General features: G+C 48.8%; 2 protein-coding genes across 3 annotated transcripts in view; one reads left to right on the top strand and one right to left on the bottom strand.

The window, feature by feature from the left end:
• Positions 1-428: 428 nt before the first annotated feature.
• Positions 429-13,243, top strand: SLC35B4 (solute carrier family 35 member B4). The gene is made up of 10 exons (XM_082756070.1): positions 429-611; positions 4,013-4,126; positions 5,017-5,119; positions 6,042-6,091; positions 6,954-7,035; positions 7,888-7,948; positions 8,615-8,724; positions 9,118-9,193; positions 9,523-9,598; positions 10,385-13,243. Exons 1-10 carry the CDS (start codon positions 535-537, stop codon positions 10,629-10,631), a joined length of 996 nt encoding a protein of 331 aa, XP_082612196.1. The 5' UTR covers positions 429-534; the 3' UTR covers positions 10,632-13,243.
• Positions 13,244-17,531: 4,288 nt separating this feature from the next.
• LRGUK (leucine rich repeats and guanylate kinase domain containing) overlaps positions 17,532-25,016 on the bottom strand; it is a 49,812-nt gene continuing 42,327 nt past the window's right edge. The window contains exons 18-20 of one of the 2 annotated variants that reach the window (XM_082784501.1): positions 24,311-24,445; positions 18,662-18,831; positions 17,532-18,254 (exon numbers count right to left, since the gene is read on the bottom strand). In XM_082784501.1, coding sequence (XP_082640627.1) covers positions 18,103-18,254; positions 18,662-18,831; positions 24,311-24,445 — 457 coding nt within the window. In that variant the 3' untranslated portion in view covers positions 17,532-18,102. Of the gene's footprint in view, positions 18,255-18,661; positions 18,832-24,310; positions 24,446-25,016 lie in introns of those variants that run through there. The other variant, XM_082784502.1, reaches the window with a different exon arrangement.

Raw genomic sequence — 25,016 nt, 5'->3', positions numbered from 1 at the left:
CCTTAGAGCCTTCCCAATTTTTCCCCTCCTCAGACCCAATTCTGCTGCTTCTGCACCCAAATCCCACGTTTCTCACAAGGCTGCCTGTGGGCTGGGAGCACAGCCAGGCCTCCTGGGAGGCTCCACCACAGGCATCAGGCAACCTATTTCTCATCTAAGCTATAATTTTTTTATTTAAACCCAAAACCCATCGGCGACACCTCCTCAGCGGCGTTTGAGCCTCCCCCCCTTTTCCCCTCCCTCCATCAGGCCCCGCTCCGCCATTATCCCCAATCTCAGAACTACAACTCCCATCACCCCCCGCGGCCACACCACCAGCGGGAAGAACCGGGGAGGCGCCGCGGGGGCCGCTGGGACTTGTAGTCTTTTCCGCGCCGGATCCTCGGTAGCGTTAAACGGAGGACGGGCGGGGAGAGAACTACCGGCTCCCGGGAGGAAGAGGAGGAGGCCGGGGACCGTCAGGAGCGGGGCTTCGGCCCGGGACCGGGATGCGGTGGCGGCCGGGGTCGGTGCCTCCTTGCTCGGGGCGGCACCATGCACCCGGCCGCGGCGGTGTGCTTGGTGTTCGGCGGCTGCTGCAGCAACGTGGTGTTCCTGGAGCTGCTGGCCAGGTGACGTGGAGGGGGGGGGGGGGGGCAGAGGTTTTTGGGGTAAAACGGGCGGAAAGGAGCGAGGTTTAGGGCAGGAGGGGTGGCGAGGGGCAAGGGGGGTCCCCTGGGGTGAAGGCCGCAGCGACCTCGGTTTCAGGGCGTTGGGGTGGGGAGGGGGCGGCTGCGGAGCCCCCGGAGGGTTGTGAGGGGATTTTGGGGGCTCTGAGGGGATTTTGGGGGCTCTGAGGGGATTTGGGAGGCTCAGAGGCGGCCTGAGGGGATTTGGGAGGCTCAGAGGCGGCCTGAGGGGGTCTGCGGCCCTCAGGGGGTGGTTGGGGGCCTTCACGGCTTGGGGAGCGGGCCCAAACCCCAGGGCTCCTTGGTGGGGTCAATGGCACTAAGAGGGGGTGGTTTTTGGGGTATGTGTGGGCACCAAGAGGGGATGATGTTTGGGGTCAATCTGGGCACAAAGAGGGGATGATATTTGGGGTCAATCTGGGCACAAAGAGGGGATGATATTTGGGGTCAATCTGGGCACAAAGAGGGGATGGTATTTGGGGTCTAGCAGAGCACCAAGAGGGGATGATGTTTGGGGTCCAACTGGGCACCAAGAGGGGATGATGTTTAGGGTCTAGCTGGGGACCAAGAAGGGATGATATTTGGGGTCCAACTGGACACCAACGGGGGATGATGTTTGGGGTCTAGCTGGGGACCAAGAGGGGATGGTATTTGGGGTCAGCCTGAGCACCGAGAGGGGATGATGTTTGGAGTCTATGTGGGCACCACATCCCTTTCCAAACCCCGACGGACAAAGGCCAGTGCAGCTTGGAGAAGGCGATCATCACAGATCTTTAGAGATCTTTAGAGGAAAAAGGGAGTGCCAAATAGAGCCTGGATGTGCCAAGCCAGCGGTGGGGTTACTTGCTTCAAAGCGGGAGACCTGGATGTGGGTCCTGTGAGGTGAGGCCCCACATCTCTCCACAGTCAAAATCAAGAAGCAGATCTTCGTTTCCAGCCCTAATGATTCCGTGATCCTGCAGGGAAACGCCATGCCTGACAAGACGTCGTTCCTCTTGGGGATTGCTCTAAGCTTTGTGCCTTTCCTGCCTGCTTTGTGCTTCAGCCTCAGCAAGGGAGATGAAATATCCCCCACAAGTTAAAGAGAGCTTTGGATTGGGGATTATCCATTTGCTTGCCACCAGACTGCAGACATTAAAACAAAAACGAGCCATTTGGCTCTGCTCAAAGTCCCAATTAGGTATCAAAACCCCAAAAGTCCAATCGCAGATACCTAGGAAAAGCTGCTTTTCCACACACCAGCATCTCCTGAGCATTGCCTCACGTCTGCTTTAGAAATTTCCCCAGTTCCTGTGCCCCACCCTTGCCTTTGTTCACCTTCAGTCCCCAAAATGGGGCAACACTGCTGATTTCTTTGAGTCTTGCTGTTGTCTGGAGGGGGAAGTCCCGCTTGAAAACGAATCTGCCCGTAACAAAGAAAGTCTTGGAGCAGGATCACAGGAAAAGGCAGTGACCAGACAGAGTCAAGTGGGGAATAACAAAGGTAATTGAAAGAAATTTGCTCAGGATTTATGTGGAAAGAGCAAAGGAATGAGGACTGTTTAGTCTAGAAGTGCCTGAAGACAGACAAAAGGCTTTAAATGCGTGGAGAACGGCTGCGGGCAAGACAAAATAATTTTTTTCTGCTGGGCTCTGGAGAGAGGACAAGAAACAATGGGCTTCTATTGCTATGGAAGGGGTTGAAAGCAGGAAAAAAAATCAGGTTTTATATGTTCTGGTGTGCTTTCCTGGCTCACCCTGGGGACTGTCTTGGAGCTGTGATGCCAGAGCTCTGTGGGGTGTGCATGCAGGCCTGGTTAGAAAGCCCACGATGTGCACGTGGCCTTCTGAAGCTGTGTCCCTGGGAGATATCTTCGCTGCAAAGATGTTTGAGGCTCTGCGTGATGGAGCTCAGTGGGGTTTCTTCCCTTTGTGGTGCAAACTTTGGGGGGTGTCTTGCTCTTCTGCAGGTGCCATGGAAGGCATTCTGTATGAAATCTGGAGTCTTCTACAGAAATCGTTCTTGGAAAAGCGATTTAGATGTGCTGAACTCAGCCCAAATGAGAGCACTCTGCATTAACATGACCCAAACTGATGCCCAGGAGCGGGGTTGTTCCATTTTGCTCCCCACCGATGTGACCAGGAGCCAATTCCCTCCAGGTTCCTCTGCGTTGCTTCCAGAGGGCTCCCCATCAGTTATCTACAACGAGAGCAAATCTTTGGTTGATGGATGCAGCCTTTTGGCATTTAAGGCTATCAGAGTGTTAGGATTATGAGTCAAAGGCACGGGCAGGCACAGCCTTGTTGTTTTTTTTTTTTGTTTGCCCTTTTTATTACCAGTCAAAATACAACCCTCTGTCAACACTCCTGATAACGTGAGGCCACAGACACGGCAAGTGACTGGATGCAAGGGGCTGTGGGTTGGGAAGAAACAAAGTCTGGTGCGTGGAAGCTGTCTTGGTTTATTCCAAGTTTACTCTTGCTTTCTGTTTTCCTACAGAGATAAGGTTTACAGTCCCGTGGCCTGGCCCCTGTCTGCAGTTCAGTCTCTCTTCTCTTCCCCCATATAACTTTTGAACCCCGTAGCCACGCTGCAGGCATTGAAGTCTTGAGGTTAATTGATCTCTGGGGTTAATTAATCTCTGAGAAAGATGAAAATTGGCAGGTGGGTAGCAGGGTTGCGCTCAGGCTGGGGCACCAGAGGAAGGTGCCGTACCCCCCGCTGCAAATGACAGCGAGCTTTCAGATTTATTGACGTGTCACAGCTTCCTCTGAGCCCTTGGGGTGTATTGAAAGCGGGCCCAAGCTGTTGTGGGAAATCCTGGAAAAAGATCCCATGGAAATCCTGCTCTCTTCCTCCCAGGCAAAAACATTGTTTCACCTGGCCTGTACCGAGCCCAGCAACTTGCAGATAGTGAGAGAGCCCTAACAGAACTGTTACCTCATGAGAAAAAGGGAGATCCAGCCCCAGGATGGTTACGGGGGTGCTTGATGTTGTGTGTTCACACCCTGTGCCATGGTGGGAAGTTACAGACCCCGATCAGAGCAGTTTCCTCTTTCACTTCCTCACCCGTGTCACCACACACCCCACGGAGGGAGTGGCTGCTTGCTTCCTCTTTGGGAACGGCAGGGGAAGTTTTTGGGATTGCTGCACACGCATCCAGACGAGTGGGGGTGAGGAAATCCCTGCAGGGAGGCGTGTAACAGGAGCAGCAGGAAAACCTGGATGGATAAAGCAACAAAATCCCAGGTTGAGGCCGACTGTGGGACCACGAGCTGCCCAGCCCGTTGTTATCCCAGCCCAGCACACCGCGTGTTCTCTGTGACGTTGTATTTATCCTTGTGATCTTTCTCCTCACCTGCAGGCAGTTTCCAGGATGCGGGAACATCGTGACATTCTCCCAGTTCTTATTTATCGCCGTGGAAGGTTTTATCTTCGAAGCCAACTTCGGGAGGAAGCGGCCGGCCATACCCATGAGGTACGGTGGATCTCAACGCCTTGGCTTGTTGCAAATTGGCCACCTATCTGTTATTTATCTCAAGGAGTGTTTAATAAAACGCCTCATCCGTTTATCCTGTCCAAACCCATTCGCAAAGCCTCGCTGGGAACCTGTCGTGCCTGTTAAAATGAGAACTCCTGGTTTATTGAGAACGCTTAATAGGAAATTGCCCTCAGATTGCATCTGTCCAAGGCGCAGGGCAATGTTTTGTACAGTTTGCTAAGTCTGATGAGCTTGCAGCCTCTCTGGGGCTTGCTGCAATGGGCGTGGGAGGGAGAGGTTTACTGGAAATCTCCTTTTGCATTTCTCTGTCAGGGCTTGCCTTGTCCTGGCAATAACCTGGTGCGTTCATGCTCTCTTCCCTGGTAAAGCCGAGGGCGAGTTCAGTGCCATTTGTGGCTGCGTCACAGCAAGGAGCTCTGTAGGAGAGGTTTGGGACCGTGGAGGTGTTCAGCATGGGTTTGAATGGCTTCTTTCATGCAGGGTTGTGATGCCAGCTGGCAAAAATTGAATTCTTTCAATTCAAGCCTTGTTTTATGCCACTGTCCTTAGGAAAGAGAGGTCTGGGGGAAGCCCGTGCTAAGAGATTCCAGCTGGGGTGTTCTCGGTTCCCCTTTGCTTCTGCAATTAGCACAAACCGAGCCAGTGTGTGTCAGTCCACTTCCCTTTTTAAGGGCTTCCCTGCTATATCCAAACCAGATCAATCTCCTCGTGAGTCATTAACACACACCCAAGAGCCAAGGGGGTTCCTGCTCAGCTCCAGACCTCTCTTTGTGCCGCTTCACCTGTTTGTAACGCGTGTCCCAGCACCCAGGGAGCTACGTGCGCAGCCGTGAGCTGCTTCTGCTGACCCCCACTCTGTATTTCAGGTACTACCTCATCATGGTGGCCATGTTCTTCACTGTCAGCGTGGTGAATAACTATGCCCTGAACTTAAATATCGCCATGCCGCTGCACATGATCTTCAGATCGGTGAGTGTTGCCGTGCTGTCCTGTCCCATCTCACGTGATGTCTCTTCCCATCGTCTCTGCAAGCACTTTCCCTGATGGATACGTTCTTTCACCCTCTTTTTCCTCGGAGGGCAGCAAAACCCTGTGCAAAACTAAATTCCAACTCAATTGTAGGGAGAGCACCCTTGCTGTGAAGGTTCAGCTTCAAGCTTTATTTCACAGTGTTGACCCTTAAATGTCAATGTAACGTCCCTGGACTGATGAGGAAACAGAAGCTGGAACAGATTTCATCTTTCCCAAAGTGATGGAGAAGCAACAGTGACAGAACCAAGGCCAGGCTCTGGCTGTCAGCGTTGGAGGGGCTGAATTGCTGGCCAAAGGGACCAAGTTTTCGCTTTCACCTCATGACCAGTCCAAGCGGTTCATGTCCTGGTGTATGAGCCTTTGTGACGTGTCTCAGGTCAGAGAGGATGGATTTGGCCTAGTTCCACGTGAGCTGTTACTGCCTCTGCTTTGGCTGATGCTATTAAATTACATCCTCACTTAAATATTTGCATTTGAGTGGCTGAAACATCCATAAAACCAAAGACAACGAAGCCCTGGCTGTTGGGAATAGCGAAATCTTCTGGGGGGGCTGTTCACCCACAACATATCACAGGGTTGAGATACCAGCAGCCAAGAGAGCTTAAAAAGAACTACGCCAGACAGGGTGTTTGCTCCAGCATCCTTGTTCCCAAGCCACCCAGCTGCACTTCTCCCTTCCTTCTAGCCAAAGCCAGACTCCTTCCACCCTGTCAGTCTCCCTGAACCTTTTCTAGCATTTCTCTTCGTGTTTTTACGTTAGTTGCTCGTGGTATTTCTCTGGGGCAGGCACTCAGTCCAAGGAATTTTGTCCTGCTGACCTGTTTTGTTTTTTTTTCCCTCTCCTCTCTTCTTTTCCCAGGGCTCTCTCATAGCCAGCATGGCTCTCGGTATCATCATTTTGAAAAAAAGGTAAATCATCAGCACCTTTCTTACACCATCAGGGAGTGCACTGCCACTGCCTTAATTCTGGCTGCTGTTTAGAGCCTTACCCTTTCCTGGTACATATCCTTGTTGGACTGATGTGGAGTTTGGGGCACAGAGATGTGCCCAGACTTGAGCAGTTCCCTCTTCTGCACTCCCACTGCTCCTCACTCCTTCATTTAAAGATTAAAGATTGAAGAAAGAGCTTTTAAACATGGCTACAGACAAGAATGTTAGCTCTATTCCGTCCTTTTTCATCCCAGTACTGCTCCTCGAGGATGGATCTGGCTGGGATGGAGTTAACTTTCTTTGTAGCAGTCCACAGAGTACTGTGTTTGGGATTTGTGGCTAAAACAGTGCCAGTGACAGAGATGTTTTGGCTAATGCTGGAGAGTGCTCACACAGTGGCAAAGCTTTCTCTTTTTTGCACTCTGCCTCCCTTTCAGTGAGCAGGATGGGGGTGGGCAAGAATTTGAGAGGGGATACAGTGGAGACAGCTGACCCCAAATGGCCAGGGGGATATTCTGTGCCATATAACATAGGGCACAGCAGGAGAAACCAGGATAGAGGAAGAAGAGGGTCAGGGAACCTTGGCTTCTAAAATACCCATACCTGTGGGAGGAGGTGCGTGGGTTCTTTGCCACAGACAGAGACCTTGGTCCAAAAGCTTCTTTTTTGGTGCTGTTGGAATAAGTTGGCCTTCTGTCCCCAGCAGTGTTAGGTATTGGATAAATGCCAATTATCCCAAGTTTATACTGGTGTAATGGAACAAAACGCCAAGCAAAGGAGAAGGAAATGAGGATTGCAAGGCTGGGCTGGGTCCCTGACATCTCTCTTCTCCTCCACGCAGGTACAGCATGTCGAAGTACACCTCCATAGCCCTGGTTTCCGTGGGGATCTTCACCTGCACTTTCATGTCTGCAAAGCAAGTGGTAAGGTTTGGAGGGGGCTTGAGGTCACAGCTGTGAACCTTTTTGACAGGAGGAGCTGCCCTGGGCACCTTCATCAGTAATTTCCTTTGCCTGATTATTAATGGTGAGACGAGATGTCTCCTAGCTCTAGGTCTGCTTCCTGAAAGCACTTGTTCCTGCTCTGTGGGTTGGAGGAAAAGGACACACGTTGTGTGGTTTAATTTAATTATTGATGCCTTTTTTTCCTGTGTTATTCAGGTTTTTAATTAGGAGCAGGTGAATCCTAACCAAAACTCTTAAAGGAACTCAATTCTTGGCTCTCTTTATCCTAGAAGAGAGCAAATTCTGGGTTTCGGAATTTTCCGAACCTGTTGTCAGCCAGTGTCACTTTCTGTGAGCCTTGAAATAAAGTTATGCGTGCTTGGAGAAGAGGAGGGAGTGAAGAAAATCTGTGTGTAACACCGTGGATTTGGGTTTGCTTGTTCTTCCCTGCATGCCTGCCCTGAAATGAGGACAGGGAAATCTGCTAACGGGCCATCTCTAAGCAACACTGATTATTTTATTGTTAAAGAGTTCAATCTCTGGCCAAAACGGGGCATTTCTTCAAGAAAATCTCCTTTCTTGATCAGACATTTACACTTCCAGCTGGAATCTGGTTCGTTCCTGAAAACAGGGTGGCAAACAAAGCATGCTGTAGTTACTACCACCTCTGTTTAGCTGGGGAAGTGACTGGAGAACGCGAGACCTTGGGCAATCTTTGCTTTCTGGGCTTGCTTGGAGCAGAAGCAAGCTGAAAGCGAGGTAGAGGCGGGCCTGAATGAGCTGCAGGGCTGTGGGAGCTGACGATGACTGTGTTGTGTTTCCCTCCCCCAGGCATCTGACTCCAGTTTAAACGAAGAGGATGGACTCCACGTTTTCTTGTGGTGGCTGCTAGGTATGTGAGCTCCTTGTCTCTCCGGCCAGCCCTGATGGGATATGGACAAAACGTTGCTCTCTGATGTCCGTGGCCACGTGGGTTGTGCTAAACAGACTGTGGAGTGAGTCCCTGCACTGATACTAAGTTATACTTGTCTTCTAGTGGGTGTTGATCCCCAAAGAATGGGGTTTTGTGGCACTCCTTTGCACCGTTGTACAAAGACACTCTTCATTTGGCCAACAAATCACACGCAGCACCTGCAGGGCTTCTGCAAAGTAACTGTTCTTGTAAGGAAGGAAGCTTTCTGCAGATACCTTCTGTATTTCTTCCTTCAAAAGCAATTTGTTGGTGGCTTTTCAGGGAACCTGGGCCTGATGTTTTGTCAGTAGTGCCAACAGCCGTGTCCCTGGTATCCCACCAACTCTGCTGGCCAGGGCTGAGTCCTTGTTTTTTTTTTTTTTAAGAGCTGATCCTTTGCAGAACAGTCTTGGCATCTCAGCCCTTGTAATAACCTACCTATGTCCCCGAGACCATGATCAGTTTCCTGCCCATCTTGCCAGCTGAGTGCTTTGGCTTCTGTCACTGTTTTCTTTCACTGAAACCTGAATATCAGGGATCCTCAAGCTGGTTACCACGAGCTATGCTGTGCTGAAACAATCCTATAAGGCTGTGCTTCTGTTCCAGGTATCGCCGCGCTCACCTTCGCCCTCCTCATGTCTGCCAGGATGGGGATTTTCCAGGAGACGCTGTACAAGCGGTTCGGGAAGCACTCCAAAGAGGCCCTTTTTTACAACGTGAGTCACGGGGTCTCTTCTGTTCCTTTAACTGGGCAGACAGAGCTGCTGAGAGCCCCTTTCCCTCCCATCCTGCTCTCAGATCCATCCGGGCAGCTCTGTGAGCCACTTCAAACAGTGGTTTCGGCTCCATGTGGTCTGCAGACCCCTTCCTGGGCTGTAGTAGGTTGCTTTTGGTCCCATCCTTCCCCTTTGCTCCCCAGAGGGAAGGAGTTTGGTGCTGTAGGTGCGTGGGACAAGTTAAAGACAGGCAGAAATCCTGGGGCAGAAATCCAAATCGTGCTGTGAGATGTGTGCTGTCATCCACGGAGATGCATGAGGCTGGATTCCCTGGATGAGAAGTGGTGTGGACTCACATAATCTGTTAACATCGTGTCTTTCCTTGCCTTCCAGCATGCGTTACCACTCCCTGGCTTTCTCCTCCTCGCCCCAAACATCTACCACCACGCCGTTCTCTTCAGCCAGTCCGGTGAGTGTTGCACAGGAGGACCCTTGCTCTCGTTGGACCTTTCTGTCCTCTGGAAAACGCTGTAGGGAGCTTCCAGACCAGAAGTTGTGCACGTCAGAGATTCAAACCTTTCAAATTTTCACATTTCAAATTCTCTAATCCCATCATGGTCAGTCGTGAGCAGCAGGGAACTTCTCTCCTTGCATCTCTTGCATTATTTGCTCCTTTCCAGCTCACACACACGTCCAGGCAGCCGTGACTACAGCAGGTAGATTTTTTCCTGAAATCCAGGTAGATTTTCTCCCGAAATCCTTGATGCTGAGAGATCTCCTCGTCCTTTCTCTCCACAGAGCCCTTCCAGATCCCGGTGATTGGGCTGACAATGCCGATCATGTGGTTCTACCTCCTCATGAACGTCATCACTCAGTATCCTTCCCATGTGCACCTTGAGACGAGCTGGCAGGATGGGAGAGGAGAAATGGGGCAGGGAAGCTAGGGATGCTGTGCCCTTGGAGCCTTCCCTGCATTTAGGAGCCGGTATTTGTGTAGCCCTTGGAAAATACAGAGTGGGATTTAACCCGGGGCTTAATTTTTTTTCCAGGATGATGGAATTCTGCCACCAGCTCCCCACGGGCAGTCTGGCTGGTAAAAATTCAGCGTTTCTGCTAGCTAGGATAGATCGAGAGCTATTCTATCTGTGGGCAGTCTCCCAGGCAGCGAGGACAGATCTGCAAGGCTGATCAACCCAAGATGCACTAGAAAAAGGGACCCTTCAGTCCAAGTCCCCTCTTAACAGTTTTCTCTCATTGCTGGGAGGTCGCTGTCCCCTGTTGCTGCTCACGCTCCTGGTTTAATCTGTGCCCCCTCAGGGAGGAGAGGGGACTGCTGCAGATCCGCTGCCAGGTGTAAAGGGAGAAATCTGGTTTTAGCACCTGCCACAGAGCTAGGGAAGCTGTAAAAGCTGCACGCCAGTAACTTTTTGTTTAAGCATCAACTCTTGCTGCTGTCCCAGAGCAGACTCAGGAGAAGTCTGTGAGATTCAGGGTGTCCCCAGGGCTCAGAGCTGCAGAAACACTGAGCTGTGAAGAAAGGCATTTAAATTCCTCCATTCCCAAACTCGGGTTATCCATTTCCCAAATTCTACATTCCCAAAAACCGGGCCACCCTCCCTTTTCAGCCCCGTTACCCCCTTACCTCCCCCCTCTCCTCCAGATACGTCTGCATCCGCGGTGTCTTCATCCTCACCACGGAGTGCACCTCCCTCACCGTCACGCTGGTGGTGACGCTGCGCAAGTTCGTCAGCCTCATCTTCTCCATCCTCTACTTCCGAAACCCCTTCACGGCCTGGCACTGGCTGGGCACAGCCTTCGTCTTCGTGGGGACTCTGATGTACACCGAGGTCTGGAACAGCCTCGGGCCCCTCCTGGCCCGCTGGAGGAAGAGGCCGAAGGAGGATTAGCGGCCGGGGGGGCTCTCTGCAGGGAGCTTTTTATGGTTTTATAGGGCAGGGCAGCAGGGGATCCTCCCGGAGAGGGGTTGTTTTTATAACAGGGGAGGCCTTGGCTGTGCCAAGCTCCTGGGAATCACAGAGCCTCCTCCAGGAACCTGCCTGGAATGGATCACGGAGGGAGGATGCAGTTATTTTTGTGCAAGGTTGCATTTTTTTTTTATGCAACCCCTTTTGCTCCCCCCCACTATTTTATTTTTTTTTTTTTCTTTTCCATTTAAATTAATTGAAAAGCTGACCCAGTTCTCTGCTAGGAGCCCAATCATGTCGTGGTGCTTTTCTACACTCCTCCCAGCTTCGGTGGGCTGGACCCTGAGCCTGTTTGGTGCCGTCCTTTAGCATCCAGATCCCTGTAGCAGGCAGGTGAGCCCCTGGGAGCCCCCAGGCACTGCTGCTTGTGCAGCAGGTTTTTAGTTACACTGGAAATGCCAGGCCTGGCTGTTAATTTGAGTCCCTGTTGCCCTTTTCTGGGAGGACATTGGGTATATTTGTAGCTGTCACCTTCTCCAGAGCCTTCCAGTCTGCCCAGTAGACCTCCACCAAGCCCCCATTGCTTGGAGCAAGACCCAGCTGGGAGCCTGAGGAAAACAGAGAGGTGATGCCAAGGTGCCAAAACGCCACCACATCACCTTCACGGCCTTCTCAGGAGGTGGTGCAGTGCTGTCAGGGCTTAGCCGAGCCCTCAAATGATGCGGAGGGTTCACGGGTTCCTCCTGCTTCTGTCAGGTCCTCGGTGCAGCTCATTTTTCAGTCACTTTTTCCTCCTTTTTCCTTCACCTGAGTGTGGTCACAGGGCCATTTGTCAGCTGTGACAAACTGCTCAGCCCCCAACACGTTTGTGGTCCCCCCTGGGTCACCCCTTCATGGAATCACAGAACAGTTTGGGTTGGAAGGGACCTTAAAACCCACCCAATTGCACCCCCTGCCATGGCAGGGACATCTCCCAGCAGCCCAGGCTGCCCCCAGCCCCATCCATCCTTGGGCACTGCCAGGGATGGGGCAGCCTGGGCCAGGGCCTCACCACCCTCATAGAAAAGAATTTCTTCTTTAATTATTATCTAATTAAAATCCAGTTTCTCTTAGTTTAAAACGGTTGCTCCTTGTGTCACTCCACACCTCAAGGTACAAATGATACCAAGGAACTTGAGCAGGGCCAGTCCAGCTGAGCTTATTTCTGCTGCTGGACAGGGGATGATTTTCCTGTCCCTTCACCCTGCTCCCCTTTTCTCCCACTCCTCGGGGATCAGCTTCACTCGTGGCATTCCCGTGCACCCCATCAGCATCCCCCAGGCACGGGGACAGTTTTGCTGAGTGCCACCTCTCTCCCGATGCTCGGACAGCCTGCGGGAGCTCTGATCAGAAGCATCGCCCTGATTCGTGTCAAGCTTGGCCAAGGAAGGGCAGGGACTGAGCTGGGGTTTTCCTCCACCAACATCCTCATGGCTTTGGGTATTTACGTCTCCAATTTCTGTGTCTACGGGGAGAGCTAAAAGTGATTTAATAAGCACAGGAAAGAGGAGGAGCAAAACAAATGTGCAAAGACAATCACCACCTCCCAGGTAGACCAATACCAGCGGTCCCAAACAACCACCACCATCCCCAAACCTCTTCCTCTCCGTTTTTATCGCTGATTTTTATCTGGGGCGGCCGTCCTGGCTGTGCCAGCTTCTTGCCCAGCCGTAGCCTGTGCACATTGGGGGCAGAGAGGGGAAAAAAGAGGCCTCGATGCTGTGCAAGTGCAATAGCTGAGGCATCGGCGTGAGCCCTGCTGCTGTTTTGGGGCTGGTGGAGCCAGCAGCACGCTGATGGGCCCCTCAGCTCAGGTCCTTCCCAGATGGTGAAGGGGTTTCCCTTCTGGGGTGCTCACAGCCGGGCAGCAGGAGCTGTTTTGGGGCTGTGGCTGTGTTTTTTTGTAGCCTGGGTCGAGGATTTTAGCAAAGCAAGAGCTGAGCAGGTGCCTGAGGGACTGCACCATACTGTACATAGCCCCCTCGCTGGGCTGCCCTTAGTCTCAATGAGCTTGCATGTCCCCAATCTCTGTGACGCTGTGAGATTTGGGAATATTTGGGTTTCTTTTCCCGACCCATGTGCTCTTCTCGGTCTTCACGCAAGGCAGGTGTCCACCGTGGGTTATTTTTTTGTTCTTAGGGTAATTTTTTAAACCATTTACGGTGTGGGCTGGGTGTTTCTGGATGCTGTTTCTGGTGGTGAGGTGGAGAAAAGGTCCATGCAGAAGCGCCCCCAATAGCCAAAACTAGGATTTAAACCCAGGTTCCCCCCCCCCCCCCAAAAAAAAATAAAAATAGGGGTACTGATTAGTTCGGGTTTTATGTTTGCTGTAGAAATGGTAGCACACATTTTTTTAGCAGAGGTTGGCAAAGCGATGAGCCAAAGTGCTGTCTGCCCCGTGTTTGGGATTTACGGAGCTTTTGGGTTGGCTGCTTGGGTTTAGGGTGCTTGTGATGTTGTGTTTGTTTTTGTTTTTTTTTTTTTGTTCGTTTTGTTTTTCTTTCTTTTTGTCTGTTTTGTTTTCCAAACAAAATAAACGTCTCCTCTTCAAAGCAGGCTGCTCCTCTTGTTTCTCCACTCGTGCTCTGCTGCCCAAAATTTCCCGGGGCTCTGAAGTTATCACCCGATTTTCTCTCCCTTTAATATGAGAGAGGGTACAAATGGCTCAGCCTTCCCAGGCTTCGAGGGGAAAGCTCAGCCTTATCTCTGAGCTGGGGTCTGGGGTGAGCACAGGAGGTAGAGGATGGTAAAAGAGGGGAAGGCTGCTATTTAATTGCATTTATAGTAAATTATATCCATTAACGTGCTGCAGAAAGCCTCTAATTGCCCCCGGACTGGGGGGGGGACCTGACCCAGGGCAGAAGTTTGAGCCAGGATCCCAAAGCTGTTGGTACTGGGGAAAACATCAGGATTTGGGGGCTCCAAGCAAAACTTAACTCTTCTTTTTTCTGCTTCGCTTGCCCTGCTGCTGTCCCAGGAGGTGCAGGAATAACAAACGCGGCCGCTCGTGGCATCAGCACTCACCCATTAACCCGCAGCCCAGCCTCCTGCATGGGACGTGATTTAAAAGAGAGGCCCAGGAATGAAGTGATTATTGCAGTCATCCCAGAACCCCCCGAGGACATCTCCATCACCGCAAAAGCGATGATGTGGTGCTGATGACACGGCAGCAAACTCCTGGCCATCGCTTCCCGTTTCGCACGCCTTTAAAGCTCTCGGCTTTAATGGGCACACTCAATTCCTCAGCAGTTACCGCGTGTGTATAGCGATATAACTCAAGAAATCATCTTTCCCCAGATCCTGGCAGCCTTTTGTTTAATAAATCTTCATTGTCCGGGCTCCGCTTTCATCAGCTCGGAGATTTCTGTTCAAAATCTTTTGCCTTTCATTAAATCCGGGCTGGGGTTTATTAATGCTTTCAATCTTTCCTCGGCGCGCCGCAGCTCGGCTCGCCCTGGTGGTTTGGGAAAAAACAAAGAGATTTTTTTATTATTATTATTATTATTAAAGCGAGAGGGAAAGCCTCGAACTCCTTTGGGAACCTCAATGAAATCCTTGTCACTTCCAAGGTGTTCAAAAAACCTGCTCCTGCCACTAAATTAAATGAGAGGGGAAGGAGAGGGATGGAGATGTCTCGGTAAATCACTCGGAGCCACGCAGTTCATTCCTGTTCAGCACCTTTCATTACAGCGATCATAAATCAGCAGCGGGAGCCCAAGAGGGTAGGAAGATGCCATTTACTGACACGGGGAAATTCGGGAGGTTCGGAGGACGCACAACCATGATTTTTGCCCCCAGCGTGGCCCAGGCTCACTGCTCCCTTTTCTCCTTCTCTGAAAGCTCCCCTTGGATCCCTGTTGGCCAGGAGGTCTCCAGCAGATGGGAACCCATCCTTGAGCTGCTGGAAGCTCCACGGGGTCACCCCAAGCTGGGATGGCCCAAGCTGGGCCTCAAGGGGCCTCCTCTGGAAGCACCTTCAGCACAGGGGATTTTTTATTTGGTTGATGTTGATTTACACCTTCGTGCTCCTACTTGCTCCGAGGTATGAGCGGGGCGACGCACGAACGATGATAAAAATGTAGGAGCCGCCTCCTCCCTGCAGGAAAAAGAAATTCAGGCTCCTCTCCCTCCGCCTCCCAGGAGACACAACAAATATCTCGGAAGCTTGAAATATTTCCTGCGGGTTACCAAAAGGCTACGTCCAGGGAGCAAGATTTACTGCAGAGCCTACGCCGGGTACCAGGAGGCCTTTGCTTGAGCTCCAGCCCTGCAGGAGCGGGCGCTTGGCTCCCGTTGGGTTGGCGATGGATAAAAACAACTGGTGTATGGCCAGGGGACACAAAGCTGTTGCTGTGACACTGTAGAAGTGTGGGGTGAGAGCATAGAAAACCCAAACCAGTCCCCTTCAAACCCTTCATCAGCTCTTGGTTGCATCAGGGATGGGAAGAAAACCACGGCCACAGTCAGCGGAATCACGGCGAGCAGCAGCGCTTCTCGCCCCCGCTGCTGTGCTGTTAAAAAAAAACACAACACAAATTATAATTCATTTTGACAGCTGCCAAATTAGCAGCACGTTACGCGGCGTATTCAATTAGACAAGCTCCCGAGGGGGCAGGCGGGCGCTGCTGGGATGCGGCGTGGTGCTTCGGAAAGGGGATTGTTGGCAACCGGTGTGGGCGCTCGGCAGGGGAATGAGCAGCACTTTGGTCACTGCTGGCAACTCTGCACCATCTATTTGCAGAAAATGCTGAAAAATATCATAAGATAAGACAAAATAAAAATAGGAGAGAAGAGAAGAGGAGAAGAGAATAGAAGGAGAAGGAGAAGGAGAAGGAGAAGGAGAAGGAGAAGGAGAAGGAGAAGGAGAAGGAGAAGGAGAAGGAGAAGGAGAAGGAGAAGGAGAAGGAGAAGGAGAAGGAGAAGGAGAAGAAGGAAGGAGAAAGAAGGAGAGAAATAGTTGCTGGATTCGCAGTGATCTCACCCACAAGTCAAGCCCTGACCAGTCCAGTCCATATTGGTGAGGGTAGTGAAGAAGGGAGGCAGGAGATGAAGGTCAGAGAACCAAACCAAATCTTTTTACACCCATTTTTGTTTCATTTTTTTCATGTCTACATCTGACTAAATTGGGACGTGGGGCTGGAGACCCTAAATTGTCCCTCTTCGGGCTGGTAAAGCCATTTCAGTTCATGCTGAAGAAACCACAGCTATGGCTGTTCTTGAATGTTTAACTTTAAAAAAGGGAAATTAAACAGCTTGTGGTGCCCCCCTCCGTAAAATTCAAGGCTCGGAGACTTGCTTGCCTATGAGTAACTTTAGGTGCTACCCTGCTGTAATCCAAACATGCTTCCTGCCAGTGAAAACAGAGTTCCCCGAAACAGCCCCGCTTTTATCTGCCAGTCTATAAATATGAAGGCACCGAGCTACACGGAGCTTTCAGCCAGAAATAAACGCCTTGAACTAAGAACGACGAACGGCGATGCCTCCCAATCTGCTAAAAGAAATGTAAATGTTACGGGTTGGAAATCTCCTGCCTTCAGGCTCAGCCAGGTGTTTCGTGCACCAGGGACGAGTGACCCCACACGTGGGTTTTGAAAGCTCAGGGTCAAGGAACTGGTTGCAAGCTGGGAGAGCCTCTTCAGCCATTAATTGTCTGCTACAAGTGCAGTAAGATAACCAAAATCCTGATCAAGTGCTCGTTTTTCATCATGGCAGAAGGTTTTTGTTTTTCCAGCTGAGCAATATAGAAGCATATTCATACTGCACCTGCATAATCAAAACAGTGAGGCAATTCCTGCACTGGAGAGCTCGATGTTTAAGACCTTTGCTGTAAACACGAGCACTCGGCATCACTGTGCTCGCTTGCTGAAGATGTCCAAGGCTTTTTTTTTTTTTTTTTTTTGATCCCTGTGCACTGCCTGCAGCACCTTCCTTATGCAAACAGTTCTGTCACCGGGCTGAGCTGGGAGCTGTGATCACTGCGAAACACCGGGCACCTTGCAGATACTCAGTAACCACGCTGCCAGCACAGCTCCTCGCGCCTGTAAAACAGCAAAAACCCATCGGCTGATCAGCGGCTGCGTCAATCGAGTGTGCAGTCGGCCGTGCCAGCCGGGCTGACAGCTGGGAAGTTGTTTGCAGAGGCAAAGCTGAAGGTGTTTGCAGAGGCAAAGAGGCCCTGTGGGATTTGTTGGAGAAGCTGAGGGGCTGGGGAAGCGTTGGGTCTGGCACCCACCTCGCTCAGATGCTGTGGTCAAAGCCACCAAGGTTCAGGCTGCAGCTTCAGCTGCCTGAACTCCTGCTGAACCCGCTTTTTGTTCTGCCAAAAAAAAAATGATAAAAGCTGGTGCCTGAGCAGAGCTGTTGTTCTTCAGCTCGAGGATCCAGCCAGCTGCAGCGTGGAAAGGAAACGGCTTAATAAAAGGCTGAGCTGTTTTACAGGCTGCACTGGAATTTAAGGTCAGGCTATCTGAACCTATTCCTTACCAGGAGCTGCGTGGCTTTGTTCAGCTCATCCCATTTAAACAATGAAAACCCTCGAACACCTTGCGAACAGGCACAACGAGGTAAACCAGAGCCATTCCACGGACACAGCCCCGCGCTCTGGGAACGAGTCACGTCGTCTCCTGTGCCCGCAAAGACCTCTTGGGACCCTCGCTGTAACGAAAATAGCAAACAGCCTTCCTCGGGGGAGGCTGCTCAGGCAAAAGGCCCCACGATCTGTTCCCTAAATGGATGGTAATGAAAATTAATCAGGACAAACATCGACTCGAGAGTTTTATTTACTTGTCAGAGCTCTGTTCCACATATAGAAAAAAAACAAACAAGTCTTCACATGGTGCTTACAGCTTCAGCCAGTTCTCTGAAATATTTTTTTTTTTTCTGGTGACTCCGTACTAGCTTGTTTGTTTAAAGACACATGCAAATGAAAAAATGGTCTCAGCTCTTCAAAAAAAACCACATTTTATTAAAAATAGACTTGCAACTAGTTTTCACTCCCAACAACACTGAACATTTCACAAAATCCCTCTTCAAAAGAATTCACTAGTCCTACAGTATCAGGGATATTATCAGAAGCCCCGATGCTTCCACACGGCAATTAAATCTATAAAATAGGAGGGGGAGGAAAGAAAGAAATTAATAGAAGATGTGGACTTGTGGCTGTGAGGAAAAAAATTCTACACCATTTCCCAGCTGAGAATGCCTGGGGAAATCATTTTTAGTGGTGGGAAATACAGAAATTACTTTTTAATAAAGTTATAAATAAATAACTTTTCGGAGGTTTAATCAGAAAGGGATTTGGAAATAATCTTTGATATAATTTCTTTTGAAAAAAGCAAAATCTATCAAAATCAGTATCCCCATTAGGCAGAAGGATTGGGTGTGACCGAGACGAAGACTTGGCTAGCAGTGGCCTTCAAGGGTTGGTGCTCTTCCTCCGGGGTGGGATTGGAGGTAGGACAGGTCTGGAGTGGGAGCCGGGCCAGTTGCTGAGCTGAAGCACGTGAGAAGAACCAGCCTTGGGTTTGCTGTGCTTCCTCGGAAGACTGTCACGGTGGAGTTCATTCTCTGCAGAAATTATAAATAAGTGAAGAGACTTAAGAGGGTGTTTATTTAAATGAATTCACCACGAAGCGCATCCCCCACAACATCCCATGTTTTGTGGGGGAAAAAAAAAGACTGCTGTCTTCAGTAATCTAGTGACTGCTCTAGCTCATGTGAGCAGAAGAGCAGCTTCATGCCAAGGCAGGCATTATTTTGAATTTCTCCTGAAGTTCCTTGAGAGAGAGCTGCTGTACTGAGCATGTTTCCTTCACGCCACACTGATTCTGCCACATTTTAACATTGCTTCTTGTAAGAGCGTCATTACCAGAGGCATGAAGAAGCTGCCCTGGCAGCCAAGCGAAGCTCCTAGCATTATGGTAAGCACGATGCACAGCCTGAGCAAAACTGGTACTTTGGAATATGCTTCAAACCTTGCAGTCTGTCCGCTCCGTTTTCAGCTCCCCGTGGATCCTGGTGCTCAGCTTGGGCGTCTTCAGTGGGACGAGCGTGGGGAGCAGGGGTGAGCACAGGCAGGCCTTCAGCAGCAGGTGCACCGGCGGAGTTTAGGAATAGCCTTCTGGCAGGACCAGATCCTCTGCAGCTGAGAAGGAGAAATGATTCGTGCTTTGAAACAGCGAGAAAAAAAAGCAGATGCACCAAGTCTGATAGCGTTATTGATGCTGCAATCGCATAACTCAATCAAAAGTCAGAAAGAAATGCCAGTGCTTATCAGCTACACGAGGCTTTTTTGCACATTAAGATTCTCTCAAAACTTCCAGCACTAGCCAACACAACTACTACCTCTCTCAGTGTTCATTTATTGATTTAATTCATTAATTGCACAGACAGGTAAAGAGGTTCGTGTCACACAGTGAGACAGCTTCACGGAATGGCTGGGGTTGGAAGGGACCCCTGGAGGTCACCTGCTCCAATTCCCCTGCTCAGGAAGAGCCACCCAGAGCAGGTTGCCCACGACCACATCCTGATGGCTTTTGAAGAGCAAATCTGGGATCTCAGAGCCTCTTATTTCTAAATTTGTGTCTTAGTGAGTAAAAGAAAATAGGAATTGCCTTGAAAAGAAGCATTGCTGTGGCAGTCCAGTGACAGCAAGGACCACAAGTAGCCATTTACCAGCGAGTGGTAAGCAGGGCACCTCTGACCTGTTTGGTGTCTTGCAGAAAACCTCACCAAAGCCAAAGCCTGAGCGGTCTGAGACCCTACATATTAAAGCAAATAATCCGTGAACGTGATGTTTCGTAATGTCTGTCTTCATATGGAAAGGACTGTTCTGGCCTATACGGGAGAAACCGATTCATAGGCTTATGAATATAGGAAGAAGCTCAAGTTTTATCCACCCTGACCTTATCAGTGGTGCAGGCCAAAAGAGTTCCATCCTCTAATTCTTGTAAGAAGCATTTTACCTTGTGAGCATGCTGTGATTACAGTGTTCTGGGGAATAAAACGAGAATTTCAGTGGTATTTTAATAAAACCGTACCGTAAGAAGAAGGGGTCATGAATAATGAGATAAAACAGCGTGGTACTCCCCTAAGAAACAGGTAATTATCTTCTCACTGGAAGTACTGTGAAAGTCTATGAGGTTTTTGCTATTGCCTTCAAGGCAAAGGAATATTGTATTCTGTAATGAACTGAGTGCTCACATCTTCCTCCGAGCTCTGCTGCATCCGAGGATGCTCATCAGATGCTGAATGCTCTTGCTGTGTGCTTAACCCTAGCTGTAATCGCATTTTAGCTGCCTGCAATGTGCATCAGACATAATCGTGGCAGGGATAAGGAATTACTGGGAGTAGTGAAACCAGGCTCAGTATAAATAGCAGCATGGACAATTCAACAACGTCTACGGCAGTTTCTAAAAGGCCAACTACTTCTGCTTTTGCTTCAGAGAACGTCTAGTCGTGCAATCACCTACTAATAAAGGATAAAAGTTGACCATAATGACATGGTTAGGGTTAACCCCTGCGGAAATCTGGGCACAACGACATGAATGCACTGCATCAAAGCCCAGCATAGTAGGTGTTAAAGAAAAATCCTCACTGCTTTCTCCCTTGCTGTCCCTTTGTAAAAGAGCAGAAGACGAGGTAAACTGTGGAAAATAATTTACACGCCACTTTATGGTGTGGTAGGTACCCAAGTTCCCCTGAAAATCACTCAGGTAGCCTAACAACATGAACCCCACAACTCAGTGCTGCAGCAGAAAGCTCTGCCAATACCTTGTGAACTTGTAAGGGAGCAATTCACAAAATAAAAGCCAAATTACAGAGATAAGATTATCCTGTGTTGGTTATGTGATTTCCCTGTGGGGTAAAAGTGTGTTTGATGCAGGACCTTCCTCCCCACAGAGAAGTGGTGTAAGTTACAATGACAACTCCTGCAAGTTTAACCCACGTTTACCTGTGGCACCAGACCTGCACATTTTTCCTAGGACACTCAGCAGTTTTAACATTTTATAGTTTATAGTGTGGTAGCTGTGGCAGCAGCTGTGATTTATCTGACACAGGGGAAGCCTTGGTGTTTTACTAAATGCCTCGCTGTTATATTCTGGTCTTGGCCAAGTTGTGAATTTTAATAAACCTCGACGTGAGGCTTTATTGCAATACTCTTCTCAGTGTTTAGTTGCACAGAGTTCAGCAAAAGGCTTCTCTACTACAAACATCATAGGAAACGATTAAGGAAAGCTAATCAGAATGAGAAAACCAACAAAAATAAGTAGAGAAACTAGAGCTTATGCAATCCCTGCCATCTAGGTGTCCAAGGTACTTGTGAGGGGTGCAGTACAGGAGCTGAGCACGTACCTCTCCTTCCTGCTTTCACCAAGTGATCTGTAAATGAGTTTGGGTAACCTATCTCTAGTCCTTCCCTGACAGCCCCAGCACAAAAAAAAAATAGAACTATTATGAGTGGAGCAGGCATGTGTCCTGACTTTATTCCCTCTACTTCTATTTTCTTATCAGTTATATGGAGAATAAATGTATAAAATAAAAATAGAGAGTAATATCCCATGGAATAAGGAGATAAATGGAGTCTACGTGCACTAAATACAAAATAGTTGAGGAGTAAAGCCCTGGACTGCTACAGATTTTGTTTAGATCTTGCACTTGCCAGCAAAACCCTAACACACATCATTGCATACGACGGTATAACATATTGGTTGACAGAAATTTTTCATTTGACTGTGTTTTGCAATAGCTCCTTGCTAAAGGTGCTGCTCAGTGGTAGGTGAGGTTCTGCCTCCACCCTCAGACCTGTAAATAGCAAGGGTATAGGAACATATTAAGAAGTTTCCCCTCTCTGACTCACCAGTTCCCAACTCCAACTTTGTTCCTCCTCTCTTCTCTTCCCCTTGCTATGTTGTAACCAGATCATTTCCATGTCTGGTTTACACTACAGCCTTACAAACACCTCTACTGGTAAAAGTGAGAAATGAAAAACAGCAGACAAGGAGGTAAAGAATTTATCACTGCCTGTGGTGACTAGCAGCCCTTTAAAGTACAGTTGCAAGATAAATTGCCCTAAAGGACAGCTACTCAGCACAAGCAATGATAAATTGTTTAAGCCTGTATGTGACAACAAAGGGAACTTTAGGCAAAAAAAAAATCCACACCTTCATGTGCAGGAGAGTTCAGGCCCAGCAGAGAACTTCAAAGAGAAACCAGCACTGTGTTTTCTCTTGTGAAACTGGGAAGGACTAGGTGAGCAGTTTACTTCCAAGAAGACCACAGCTATGGTCTTAGTGATGAAAAGAAGCCGTGGATGTAATTAGAAACTGGCTGGCTGGAAACTGCTGGTCAGTTGAGAGATGTGCAAACTAAACCTTTAATTTCTACTCGTGGAGTAAATGCAATCAGGATCATCTATTTTACTTGTAACCAGAGGTAACAGAACAACTTCAGAAGTTGAATCCAACAGGTGTCAGCGACCTGATGGAATTGTGATGGAATTTCCATCACAATTCAAGCTGCCAGATTTAAGAAATAATGTGAAGAATATGCGACCTGGACACAGAGTTGTCCAATGACACATCAGACTCATATCTGCAGACCCAATCCTGGAAAACAATATTTGCTTCATTGCCTGTGCCTGGAGGTCAAAACATTAGTGCTCTTACCCCTTGATGGATTTTATTTTACTCTTTCTTCCATTCCAAATGTTGAAAGCATAAAATTGGGGAGAAAGCAAAAGAAAAGATTAAAGCACCTCAAAATTCAGGCAAGCAAAATCACAACAGGCTTTGCTGCAATCCTTCAGAAATGTGTTTTTTTTTTTTTTTTTCCCCACCAGTATTTCAAGTGCATCTACACAACAGCAATTCCATCAATCATGCCTATAAGGAAAGTTTGGAAGAAATTTTCTTATTTCCCTTGCAAAAGGGCTTGACAGCATGACTCTATACAATTTTGCCGCAGGCCACGATGCATGCACAGAGAATGAATCCGATTAGCAGTTTGCATTTTCTCTCCTCACAGTTGTTTTTCCACTGTGTTATTAACAGTGCTAAATGAAAACACTGCTAAAGTCAAAACACCAAAATGTGGTGGAGTGGAAAGACATATTTATTCCCATATGTGAAGGGTAAGACCTTTACAACTCCTCGTAGCTTCACACTCATTTGAGTTACAGGTCCTGCCTCTTCCTGGGAAGGACAGATGATGCATAATCCCTCTGCAACCTATTACACACTCAGTTTCTCTCACACGCTCACTCTGTTCCCCTTCAGCACACTCCACGGTGGCACAAATACTCAGGACAAATGAATCTGCAGAGGCCTATGGTTTCAACCTTTTTACAGCATGCTAATTAACAACTTGTAATTACAGTGGCAGGTAGCACATCATGGAGAGGGAACTGGCAGTCTCTCTAGGATATAAAAGGAACACAGATATTTTTTTTTTTTTTTCCAACAAGTTTATCTAAGAATTCTGCTTTAGCAGATCAGGAATGAAGTGAATGGGTTGAAATCTTATAAAGATGTCAGCATTTCCTCATTGTCTTATGTGAAAAGATGTTTAATGTGTGTTTGGGAGGTCATTTAACACAGCAATTTATTCAATTCAAAACTAATAGTGGAAAAAATCATGCTATGGATGTTTCCATGCAGTGGGAGAGGTACCTTGGTTGGTATGGAATGACAACAAAACATCAGATATGGGACTGAACCTGTGATCAAACTCAAGCTTACCAACTGCCATATGGCATAGCCATCAGCTCCTTCTCAGGTGTAGTTTTTGGATGAGTTTTATTGTAGGTTGAGGAGAGGGAGAAGAGCTCAGCTCACAGTGGCTCACAGCACAGCCACGAGCACACACCTATTTCCAAGTGTGGATGGGGAATCTGGCGTGTTACACCTCACTAGGTCGTGCTGTGTGGCATCCGGCTGCTTCTGCGTATCCCATCTGGGCACGAGATTACAACAGATGGCCAGGAGAAGGGGGGAAAAAAAAAAAAAAAAAAAAGCTGATCTAGGATTCTGCACAGAGAGGCTGCAATGTCACTTGCCACAATAGCAGGCAGGCTTGTTGGCAGCCAGAGCTCAGACATTTTTGGGGAACAGGACAAGTAGAGTGAGTCACAGCCATTTTGGCAGGATGGCAACGTGGACCTGTAAAATGAGTCAGGAAAATAAAGCTCCCTTCCTAGCTGAATGCCTCCAAGACAATGAAGCTGTAGCCTTTTCAAGTTGTCTTCTGTCCTCACCTCTCTACAAGCTTTAAATGAGACAGGAGTTGCCTCCCTGCCACACCCTGGGGTTATCACTGCAGTTCTGTTTTTCTCTACCTGGACCAAGTTTCTTTCAGTGTCTTTTTCCCTTCAAATATCCTGTTAATAGAAAGAATTTGAAATTCCTTTTTTTTTTTTTTTTTTTTAATTATGGTGTCTAAATGAAACCATTCCTACAAAAGATGAGACTTTGCTTTATGATATAGTGACACATGCTTAATAAGGCTGTTGATGGAACAGATGAGACAACTGCATTAGCTTGGAAAATGGTTTTAGATCTTGCACATTGCAGCATTAACCTTTGTTCCACCCAGCGCTGATCTGCTGTCTCAGAAACTGAACTCACCGGCTCTCTGGGTTATTCAAGGGGAAGCTGTGCTCTTGGGTGACACTCCTTCCATCGGAGACCAGAGAAGGATGTGTTGCTGGCTCCAGTAGTTGTTGACGGGAGCTGCCTGGTGCAGGAGTGACTGCTAGGTCCCTGAAACGATACAAAAAGAAAATAAAAAGGGCTTCTTATAGGCTTTTATATTCTGTGACAGCATAGCTAGTGCTTATTTCACACTAAGCAGCTGGGGCTAGTAGTCCTAGCCCTGTTTTGTTCCTCTCCACTGGCTCTGTCACAGCTACAGTATGAATAAGCTCAAGCATAAGCAGAGCTCTAAAGCAGGCTGGATGAATCCCTCTCCACCAAGACAGAGCAGAGTAGGACAGCTCATTCAGAGACATTTTTGTTAAAGATACTCCAAATCAGGTGAAATTAAACCCACCCCTCATGGCTAACTCACAAGGAGAGAAGTTTCATCTTCACAGCCACTTGTAACACCTAAAAATCCCATTCCTGGTGATGGCAGTACTGACACCAGGTTATTTACAGACAAATTACAGAGCTAAAACCAAACACAAGCAGAACTGAAGAGTGCCAGATGTGAGAGATCCATAACTTAAAATCACAGCTCCTGAGAGACTCCATACATCTACCCCCTGTACCAGAGCCATCCCACTGACATGCCACACTGACCTCCGAAGGAATCTGATAATTTAAGGGCCAT

Source organism: Aythya marila (genome assembly GCF_965140915.1).
Source record: "Aythya marila genome assembly, chromosome: 1".
Taxonomy (NCBI): domain Eukaryota; kingdom Metazoa; phylum Chordata; class Aves; order Anseriformes; family Anatidae; genus Aythya; species Aythya marila.
The sequence above is the reverse complement of the archived record's forward strand: the minus strand, read 5'-3'. Positions and strand labels throughout refer to the sequence as shown.